Source organism: Callithrix jacchus, chromosome 4 (assembly GCF_049354715.1).
Source record: "Callithrix jacchus isolate 240 chromosome 4, calJac240_pri, whole genome shotgun sequence".
Taxonomy (NCBI): Eukaryota; Metazoa; Chordata; class Mammalia; order Primates; family Cebidae; genus Callithrix; species Callithrix jacchus.
In genome coordinates, this window is record NC_133505.1 from 135894233 (window position 1) to 135906269 (window position 12037).

Here is a 12037-nt window from a genome sequence, read left to right on the forward strand (position 1 = left end):
ACTTTTAGAACTTATTTTTAAAACTACTAACAATAATATCTGAAATATATAATGAGACTTATTCATTTCTCTTCAGGTGGCTCACATTAAGTGGCAAGGTTTTTTTTTTTTTAACCAAGAAGCAATTATTTAGTCTAATTTCCCAAAATAAGAATTATTTTTACAAAGAAGTAATTACTGAGACTAATTTCCAGATTAAAATATCATAATAATGTGACATGTTTTATATTTTTAAAAAATAACCCTGACGTATTTTAACCCGGATAGATGTTTTTCATTTTTCTGCTAGGAGTGATTTTTTTAATCCATTAGCACTTTCTAACATTGTCATTTTAGGCCTGATGACATGCATTTCAAGAAAGTCAGCCAAAGTTGATAATGCAAACTTGATCATAAAAGATGATTTGTTATAGATAGATAAGAGATATGCATTTGAATAACTCAACAGAGAATAAAAGTTTACTTTGCTTACCTGATCTGATGCTTTAATACGTGTTCTCACCAATCAATTTCAATTGTTAGAATGAAACCCAAGACATCAAATGTTTGTTGAACCAAGTATTTGTTCAGTGTAAGCATAACCTGAAAATTATATTTATAATGTGAGCACAATAGTAATGATTAAAATTATTTTTGGATATGTGACAAAATTAGATCAAACATTAGAGCAAAAAGAATTATTTTAACTTTACACTGCTGGTCAATAATGTTGAAATTATTTTTACCAAGTAGGAGTACATAAGATTGGAAAATAATTCAGATTACTAAGAATAAAGCAAGTAAAATTTTAAATTAAGACTAGAAATACCACCTATAGGTTTTTTCCATATTGCTATTAGAACCTTGAAAAATATTGGGAAAGGCTGGTGAAAAGATAACAGTAAAGGAAGCACCTAATTCTGCCATTAATTTTGATGAAATTTCAGAATAATGGAACTTCTCTCTTTGGATATCATAGAAAAGGTCCATTTGATTAAATGAAGACCCAATTGTCATAACATCAGTGAAGAATCATGACAACTTTAAAGTTCCTCCTTTCCCACCTGATCTTTGGTAGCATGCATCTTGTTTCACTTTGAGTTAATGGATTTAAATTTAATTTTTCTCTCCTCTTCTATTGCCAGCCTGGAACCTTTGACCTACAATCAGCAAGGGGTTGTGTTCCCTGCAACTGCAATTCTTTTGGGTCTAAGTCATTTGACTGTGAAGAGAGTGGACAATGTTGGTGCCAACCTGGAGTCACAGGGAAGAAATGTGACCGCTGTGCCCACGGCTATTTCAACTTCCAAGAAGGAGGCTGTACAGGTCTGTAAGTGAGACTGAAGTCTGCCATATTCACTCTGGTGGTTTTAGTGTCTGACATCTGTAACAGTTTGTTCTTTTCAAGAAGTGCTCATTGATAACAAATATATGATATAACATTTAACATAATGTGAAATTACTTATTTTAACATTACTTAACAAATGAAATACATGACAGTTTGAAACATTGCCTTATAAATAACCATGTGTAAGTACTCAAGAAAAATCAACAGATGCTAATTTGGTTGTATCCCTCCCTGTCTATGACTTTCATTTGGCCAGTCACTCAAAGACTGCTACAGTTTGAAAGTTAAATATTCAATTTTTCTGGTAGCAATCTTACCTTAGTTTAAGCTCCACCCACTTCCCCCACACCAATGCATTTCAACTTTCCCTTTTTCCTATTGCAAAATTGGTATAAGGATCAGGAAGTCAAGATTTTGTTGTTGTTTTTTTACTGGTACCCCCAAAACATGTTTTGATCTACTTTTGGCTGCCTTGAAAACTGATATTCTGACAGAGAGAATCTCTAAGAAACAGATTGGCTCTGAATCTTTAGCTCATTATAAAATGCAGGCAGAGGTCTGTAACCATGATTCCCTCAAGCAGTGTGCTTATACATCCGGCCACAGCCTTCACCCAAATCATGAGCTAAGAAAATATCAGTTAGCATGCTGCAGATGAAAGTAAAGATTGAGCATTGGCCTTGATTTATATGCCACTAATTTTGAGTTGACCCCTATTCCAACAATCACTAGGTTGAGTATCATCTTTGCTTACTAACCTCATTGATTCAGCCTGGATGATACTCACATACTCTCAGCACTACAGTAAGATCTTAAAACATTGTTATTCACTGTTGTGGCAAATTTATGTAAGAAGCAGTAGGAATAATATTTAAAACTATTTAAAGAACCAATGTCTTTCAGACATTCTCCAGCACTTTAGATATGTGGTTTTTACCATAATTTTAAGCCATGATAAGTTATTCTAATTGTTATAATTGTAGATCCTCTAAGAATCTACATATCTCTAAGCCAACAACTATATATTCTTAAAAATTATGAAGCTGTATTTTAAAATATACCCTGTTCTTTAAATCCAAAGCTCACTGACATTTTTACTTAATATGAATTAATGAGGTAGTATTATACATTTAAATACATACACTAACAAATTATAAATGAGTTAAGAATATTATTTTAAATTATAGAATGGTGACAGCATTTAAGAAATGCGGAGCTACTAGCATTCTAACCCAAAGAAACACCATAGGAAAAAAAAGCACTAAACAGGCAGGATAGTAACATAGCTGAGGATATGACTTGCACAGAACAGCTGGGAAGTGTCTAATGGCTTCCTTAGTAACTAGTTTTGGGACCTTGACTGAGTGATTTTGTTTCACTTTCCATCTGCAAAATTCATCTATTAAATTAGATATTAATAGTATCTACCACACACTGTTTTTGTTACAATTAGTTGAGTTAGTGGCTATAAAATATCTAAAGTAATGCCTAGCATGTAAGTGCTATGGAATCATTTATCATTATTATTATTATCTTTATTAGTTTTATTAATTGTGGTATACACTGTGCTTTGACACAGGAAAACTAGCTAATTACTCAGGTCTTCTTTATATTTAGTGTTATGATTCCACTGAAGAACTGTTCAAGAGAATTTCTATTTGCAAGTAACAATGTGGACTGTCCCATGACACTTTTTAGCATATAAATTTAAACACGATGGTAACTATTTTTATTCTTAATGACAAATCTAAAATAAATCATTTGGCTTCAAATTAGCAACAACAGTAATAATAAAAACAACAATAGCTTACATTTATTTAGTGTTTACTCTGTGTAAAGTATTTTTCTAAACATCGTTCACCGCTGGTATGTAATGCTGTGAGCAATCTCATAAAATGTGAATTTAGTCAAATATTCTAAATATATTCAGTGGAAATGATTCAGTCATCATATAACTGATTAAAAGTTTACTCTTAGACATTAGTCTTCCATTTGAATTCAAGTATTTGGGTTTCTTCTGTCACTTACATTTCTTTGATATGAAATGCTGCACACAAATATTCTTAGTAGCTGGGTCAACTATCGCTATGTGGCATGCATTCCTCGTCTTGGATGACTTTGAAGATCTTCTCAAACATTATTTTTGCAGTCTCTGAAAAAGGACAAAAGGTAGATAACTTTATACTCTTTGAATGTTGCATGATAGTAACAAAAATGAAAAATCTATAGAAAAAAGTCAGGAGGTAAATAAAAATCAAAAGTATCTTTATATGTAAACACTGTAATTCAACTATTTTAAAGTATTTGCAAAATTACCATATCCTGATGTGTGCTTTTCTAACTATGTACATGATGTACCGAATTTAAGAAGCTTATTAAGCTTATTATTTTTACTGCAGATCAGGCTCATCGACGACAAAGAAAAACTAACCGGTACAGAACAGACAAATTAGAAATAAACTTAAAGATACACACAAAATAGTAAACTTTATAGGATGTGGATATAAGGTATTACAGTTATTGAGGAGTCTGATAATACCAGTTCTTTCCTTTCCTAAACTTCATAGGGAAGCTAAAAATACTTTAACTTTTGAAATTATTAAATGAAATTCATCATATATTTTTGAACAGCTTCTTTGTGAAATGCATTATACTATGATATAAAAGATGAATGAGGTGAGTTTTTATTTCCAACTAAACTTAAGTATAGACGTGAAAAGAAAATAAGACAAACTATCGCAATATAAAACTCAACACTTTATATAACATTTTTTACTATTTTTTCCTCCTTGTTTGTTTTTCCTCTTTCACCTGTGAAGCTTGTGAGTGTGCTCATCTGGGTAATAACTGTGACCCAAAGACTGGGCGATGCATTTGCCCTCCCAATACCATCGGAGAGAAATGTTCTAAATGTGCACCCAATAGCTGGGGCCACAGCATTACCACTGGTTGTAAGGTGAGTGAACCACTTTTTGCTCTGATAAGTTTTTGGAGAGATTTTTGTTTTGTAGAGCTCTGCAATTGGGCATTTCAAAATTCAATATTTTATTACTATAATGCGATTTCAGATACTGATCAGTAGCTTACATTTTACTTGTAGGAAAGATGATGAAGTAAGTACACATTTATGCAGCTGAATCCATGAAATCTACAATAAAAGGGGTATAAAAAACAGAAAAATTCTATAATAATATCAGAAAAGAGCTGTAACCTCATACCGAGACACAAGGAAATACATCTGCAAAGTATGAGGGAATGAGAAATGAATTAATTTTCCAAAAATCTATAGAAAATTGCCCCTTAAGCCCGGGTGTGGTGACTCGTGCCTATACTCCCAGCACTTTGGAAGGCTGAAGCACACAGATCACAAGGTCAAGAGATCACGACCATCCTGGTCAACATGGCGAAACCCCATCTTTAAAAAAATACAAAACTTAGCTGGGACTGGTGACGTGCACCTGTAGTCCCAGCTACTCAGGAGACTGAGGCAGGAGAATCGCTTGAACCCGGGTGGTGGAGATTGCAGTGAACCGAGATCATACCACTCAACTCCAACCTGGCACAGAGTGAGACGCTGTCTTAAAAACAAAAACAAAAACTGTAATCCCAGCATTTTGGGAGGCTAAAGCGAGTGGATCACGAGGTCAAGAGATCGAGACCATACAGGTCAACATGGTGAAACCCCGTCTCTACTAAGAATACAAAAAATTAGTTGGGCATGGTGGCGCATGCCTGTAATCCCAGCTACTCGGGAGGCTGAGGCAGGAGAATTGCCTGAACCCACGAGGCGGAGGTTGCGGTGAGCCGAGATTGCGCCATTGAACTCCAGCCTGGGTAACAAGAGCAAAACTCTGTCTCAAAAAAAGAAAAAGAGGCCGGGCGCGGTGGCTCAAGCCTGTAATCCCAGCACTTTGGGAGGCCGAGGCGGGTGGATCACGAGGTCAAAAGATCGAGACCATCTTGGTCAACCTGGTGAAACCCCGTCTCTACTAAAAATACAAAAAATTAGCTGGGCATCGTGGCGCGTGCTTGTAATCCCAGCTACTCAGGAGGCTGAGGCAGGAGAATTGCCTGAACCCAGGAGGCAGAGGTTGCAGTGAGCCGAGATTGCGCCATTGCACTCCAGCCTAGGTAACAAGAGCAAAACTCCATCTCAAAAAAAAAAAAAAAAAAAGAAAAAGAAAAAGAAAGAAAGAAAAGAAATTGCCCCTTAATTATTACTAGGTTTCTGGTTTCAGGAAGTAGCTTATTCTAAAGAGTCATTTTAACAACATTTAGCTTGGAAAAATTATTTTTTCCCATTGGTAGACCATAGAAAGTGACATGGCCAGAGTCATGTCCAGAGAAATCTATCTGACATCAGCAGGGAAGGCAACAATGTATAAGGCTGTTGAAGAAATATTAATGACAGATGCCAGAAGCCTGGACCCAGGTAATGAGCATCAATGAAGATATTTAGAGAGGGCGAGTTATGTTTTAGAACTCAAGCTGATACAGCCTAGTGAACTCATTGATTTGCGGAATCAGAAAGAGAAGGCTTAAGGATGACTCCAAGGTTTTGCTTTGCAGTGGGGTAGATGATGATAAGTACCCTTTACAACTATAGGAATTATAGGAGGAGAAGCAAGTTCAGGAAGGAAAGATGATGACTTTGGGTTTTTATCAGCTTTTTGTGAGGTATTAAAATAAAATTTACCCACTTAGAGTAATGAATTTTAACCAATGATTACAGTGGTGTAATCATCCCCTGTGCCCCTTCACAGTCAACTCCCCATCACTTCCCATGCAACTACTGTTTCGCCTTCTAGCATAGTAATTTTGCAATTTCTACAACTTCATAAAAATAGAATCATAGTCTGTTTTTTTGGGGGGGGGATTGTTTGTTTCTTTGTTTGGCTCCCTTCACTTGGTGTTATATGTTTGTGATTCATTCATATTGTTGCATATATCAGTAACAATATAATAATATTCCGTGTGTATAGGGTACGGTGACTTGCTTATCTGTTTACCATTTTAGGGACATTTGGGTCATTTCCAGTTTGGGGTTATAATTTTGCTATGAACATTAGCATACAAGTCAAAAGCATGTTTATATACAAATGTTTTCTGTTTTTCTCATAAGAACATTCCAGATCTATGCCAACTCTTGAAATTTTAACCTTTTTAATTTTAGGAATTCTGATGCATGTGTATTTTTGTCATTTGCATTTATTTAATGCCCAATCATGTTGGGAATCATTTTATTTATTTGCCATTTGTACATCTTCATTTGGGTTGTTTGTTTTCTTAGTAATGCATTGCAAGAATTCTTTATATATTCTGGATACAAGTTTTTAGCATATTCATATAGATTGCTTTTTACTTAGTTTTATCATTTAATTTTTATAAATGTTAGCTTATTATCTTTTGCTTTTAGAGTCCCTACTTTTTATGTTCTCCCCGAGAAAGACAAGGTCCAAAGATTTCTCTCCCATGATTTCTTCAAGAAGTTTTATAGTTTTAGCTCTTAAATATAGATTTGTATTCCATTTTGAATATTAATTTTTCTATATATCAGGCAATAGTCAATGAATTATTTTGGCTCCTTTTCTAACTCTATCAACTCTGCAAGTGTTTATACATTTCTGGATTCTTTTCTGCTTCACTGATCTATTCTTATGTTAATACTAGCTAAAACGTTAATTATTGTAGCTTTCCAGCAAGTTATAACATCAGGTATTGTAAACTCTCCAACTTCATTTATTGTTTTCAATGCTTTTTGAGTACTTTAGCTCTTTTACATTTCCACATAACTTTCAAATTTAACATGTCACTTCTTTACCAAAAAGCCTGCTAGGATTTGGCTGAAATTGTATTGAATTGATAGATCAATTTGGGAAAAAATGATCCATAAAAATATTAGTTATTCCAATATATGAACATGGACTAAATCTGCCCTTATTTAGGTCTTTATAATTTTTTTCTCAGAGATGTTTTGTAGTTTTTGATATGTAAGCCTTGCATATATATTGTTAAACTTATCAGTGTTTCATATTTTTCATCAAAATCAAATGCTACTGTGCTCCATTTCAGTTTTGAATTGCTTATTACTAGAACGGTAAAATACAATTATTTTTATACATCAACTGTCTATACTGTAATCTTGGTAAACTTATTAGATCTAGTTACTTTTTGGTACATTTACTGGGATTTTCTTGTAGATAATCATGTCATCTGCAAATACAGACTTAATTCCTTTCCAGTCTATGTAACTTCTGTGGCATTCTCTTGTCCTATTGCAATAAACTATCGACTAGAAGTGGTGAGAGCAAATATCCTTGCCTTATTCCTTATGTTAAGTGGAAAGCATTGTCTTTTACAATTGAAAATGATATTGGCCATATTTTACCTATAGGTGCTCTTAATTGGTTTGAGGATGCTCCCTCATGTTTTTAGTTTGCTAAGAGCTTTTATCAAGAATATGTGTTCAATTTTGTTAAATGAATTTTCTGCATCTATCGAGATGACCATATGATATCTCTTTTTAAGCTGTTAATATGACAAATTATACTGATTGATTTTCAAAATATCAATCCGGTCTTGCAAGCCTCAGCTTAATCCTGCTTGGCCATGGGGATTATCCTTTTAAAATTACGTTGGACCCTGTTTGCTAGCATTTTGTTAATGACTTTGACATTGGGTCTATGTTTATGAGGAATATTGGTATGAACTTCTTTTTCTTGTAGTGTTGTTGTCGGGGTGTTGGTATTAAGGTACTGCTAGTCTCATGAAATGGATTCACCAGTATTCCATCATCACAATTTCTAAAAGAGTTTGCACAATCAATGAAGTAGAAAACAGAAATACTTTAGAGGAACCCAAAGGTGGTTTTTGAAAACATCAGTAAAGTTGATAATATTCTAGAAAGGTTGATCAGGAAAAAAGAGAGAAGAAACAAGTAATCCAAATTATAAATAAAAGGGGGACATCACTTTAGATCCTACAGACATTAAAATAATAACATGGTAATAATACGAAGAACTTTTGCCTAATAAATTTAACAACTTGTGTGAAAAGAACATTCCTTCTTTTTGCTTACTTTAATTTTCTCTTGTGTTCTAAGTTTCTTAAAGTGAAACCTTAAATCATTGATTTGTAATCTTTTTTCTCTACTAATACTGGACTTTGTGTTACAAATTTTTCTAGGAACTACTTTGTTTGCACTCTACATATTTTTATATATTATGTTTTAATTTTCTCTTGGTTTAATACAATCTTTATTTTTGGTTAATTATTTACAAATATAATGTTTTGTTTCTAAATATTTGGGGAATTCTCAAGGTATCTTTACTGTTGCTAGTATCTAGTTTAATTCTAAATTGGTCTGATAACATAATTTGTATTATTTCAGACCTTTTCAAAATTATTGAGATTTGTTTTGTGGCCCAGAATAGTGTTCAGTTTGTTTATTATTATATGTACACTTGAAAATAATGTGTATTCTGGAGTTGTTGGATGAAAACTTCTATATAGGTCAATTATCCTTAACGGTTGTTATATCTACATTTTCTTTCAATTACTGAGAGTGTTAAATTATAACTTTGTTTCTTCTTTCACCTCTCTCAGATTTTATTCATGTATTCTTGAGCAGTGATGTTAGGTGCATGCACATTTAAGATTGCTATGTCTTTTTGAAAAGTTGATGCCTTCTGACATTGTGAAGTGTCCCTCTTTATTCCAGGTAACATTCCTCGTTCACAAGCGCACATTTTCTCATATATATATATAGCTATTCCAACTTTCTTTTTAATGGTGTTTGTGTGGTATTTTTTTTGATACCATCATCTTTTTCATCTCTCTTTTTAATATTTTAATGTGTGCTTTTTTTTGGAGATAGGGTCTCATTCCATTGCCAGGCTGGAGTGCAGTGGTATGATCTCAGCTCACTGCAACCTCCACCTTCAAGCAATCATCTCACCTCAGCCTCCAGAGTAGCTGGGACTAACATGCTTGGCTGTTAAATATTTTGTAGAAAATTTAATGAGGTCTCATTATATTGCCCATGCTGGTCTTAAATTACTATGCTCAAGTGATCCTTCTGCAAAATTCTGGGATTAGAGGTGTATAGCACCACGCCCAGCTTAATGTCTGAGTGTGTGTGTGTGTGTGTGTGTGTGTGTGTGTGTTTAAATAACATATACTTCAATCTTTATTTTTCATCCAATCTTAATACATTGGCCTTTTAATTGGAGGATTTAAATCATTTCCATTTAATGTAAGTATTAGTAAGATTGGATTAAGTCTACCCTTTTCTATTTGCTTTAGCTTGCCTTGCCTGCTCTTGTCTTCTTTTTTTTTTTTTTTTTCATCTTGTCCTGCCTTCTTTTGGATTGAGTAATTTGTATAACATCTTTGCTTCACTTTTGGATTATTAAAGATACCTATTCATTTTATGTCTTTGGCTTTTGTCTAGGAATATCATTCTTTAATTTTGAAGAATGTACATCAAAACAATATTATACCACTTTACATTTAGCATAATAACCTTATAACAGTAAACCTCCAATCCCCTTTCCAATCCTTTGTACTATGTTGGCATATATTTTCACTTCTATGTATTATACATCCGATAATATAAGTTTATGATATTGATTTAGTCAATTATCTTTTATAAACAAGAAAAAAATTCTCTTAAAATTATTTTTTCCATATATATATATAAATTCTAATGATTTTAATTTGCATACATTCAAACTTTCATTTCATGTAATTTTTCTTCTTCCATTAACTACCTCCCTAATCTTTGACATTTTATTCCTATTATTTCAGGTCTGCTGACAATGATTTTTTACTTTGTTATTGTTGTTGTTGTTGGTCCAGAAAGGTTTTATTTTTTTCCAAGATGTTTTTATGGAGTATTTAATCCTAAATACTGGTTTTTAGCAATTTGATTTTGCTTTTAGTTTTTTTTTCTGTTTTTCTTTAATAATTATTTTTTCCTGGGATTAGTTAGAGCTGTTGTCTATGTAGTATTATAGTTTTCATGAAATTTGAAAGTGAAAGCTGTCAGTCATTGTATCTTTAAATATTTTTCCATTCTTCATTCCTATTGTCTCTTTCTGGATATCATTTTTCATATGTTGGGCCAATTGATAATTTCCCCCATCTCAATGTGGCTCTTATTTTTTTTTTGTATCTGTAATTTTTTATTTCTGATAGTTTTTATTGTCAAGTGTCCAAAGTCACTGATTTTTTAATGCAGTCTAACCTGTTTTTAATCCAATTGAGTATTTTTTATTGTAAATGCTGCATTTTATATCTCTTAAATTTCCTTTTGGACATTTTATGTCTTATTTTCCTACCATACTCACATGTTTTTATTATTCTTTTTATTTTTAATTATCCTTTTATTTTTTATATCTGAGTAGATAATACCCAGGTAACTAAGGTAATCTTAGTTACCTGATGATACCTGGAGTACTTTAGTTACCTGGGTAACTGGGTTTCTTTTTTTTTTTTTAATTTTTTTATTGCATTTTGGGTTTTGGGGTACATGTGAAGAACATGCAAGACAGTTGCATAGGTACACACATGGCAGTGTGTTTTGCTTCCTTTCTCCCCTTCACCCACATTTGGCATTTCTCCCCAGGCTATCCCTCCCCACCTCCCCCCCACCACCGCTGGCCCTCCCCCTTTTCCCCCAATAGACCCCAGTGTTTAGTACTCCCCTTCCTGTGTCCATGTGTTCTCATTTTTCATCACCTGCCTATGAGTGAGAATATGCGGTGTTTCATTTTCTGTTCTTGTGTCAGTTTGCTGAGGATGATGTTCTCCAGATTCATCCATGTCCCTACAAATGACACGAACTCATCATTTCTAATTGCTGCATAATATTCTATGGTGTATATGTGCCACATTTTCCCAATCCAGTCTATCATCCATGGGCATTTGGGTTGATTCCAGGTCTTTGCTATTGTAAACAGTGCTGCAATGAACATTCGTGTGCATGTGTCCTTATAATAGAACGATTTATAGTCCTTTGGATATATACCCAGTAATGGGATTGCTGGGTCAAATGGAATTTCTATTTCTAAGGCCTTGAGGAATCGCCACACTGTCTTCCACAATGGTTGAACTAATTTACACTCCCACCAACAGTGTAAAAGTGTTCCTTTTTCTCCACATCCTCTCCAGCATCTGTTGTCTCCAGATTTTTTAATGATCACCATTGTAACAGGCGTGAGATGGTATCTCAGTGTGGTTTTTGATTTGCATCTCTCTAATGACCAGTGATGATGAGCATTTTTTCATATGATTGTTGGCCTCATATATGTCTTCTTTTGTAAAGTGTCTGTTCATATCGTTTGCCCATTTTTGAATGGGCTTGTTTGTTTTTTTCCTGTAAATCTGTTTGAGTTCTTTGTAAATTCTGGATATCAGCCCTTTGTCAGATGGGTAAACTGCAAAAATTTTTTCCCATTCTGTTGGTTGCTGATTCACTCTAGTGACTGTTTCTTTTGCCGTGCAGAAGCTGTGGAGTTTCATTAGGTCCCATTTGTCTATTTTGGCTTTTGTTGCCAATGCTTTTGGTGTTTTGTTCATGAAGTCTTTGCCTACTCCTATGTCCTGGATAGTTTTGCCTAGATTTCCTTCTAGGGTTTTTATGGTGCCAGGTCTTATGTTTAAGTCTTTAATCCATCTGGAGTTAATTTTAGTGTAAGGTGTCAGGA

At 33.7% G+C, this 12037-nt stretch overlaps 1 protein-coding gene across 2 annotated transcripts in view; it reads left to right on the forward strand.

The window, feature by feature from the left end:
• The window catches only part of LAMA2 (laminin subunit alpha 2), a 637958-nt gene that overhangs the window by 413509 nt on the left and 212412 nt on the right, over positions 1–12037 (forward strand). For both annotated transcript variants that reach the window (XM_054254427.2, XM_054254428.2), the window contains exons 21-22: positions 1125–1305; positions 4148–4284. In XM_054254427.2, coding sequence (XP_054110402.2) covers positions 1125–1305; positions 4148–4284 — 318 coding nt within the window. The remainder of the gene's footprint in view (positions 1–1124; positions 1306–4147; positions 4285–12037) is intronic.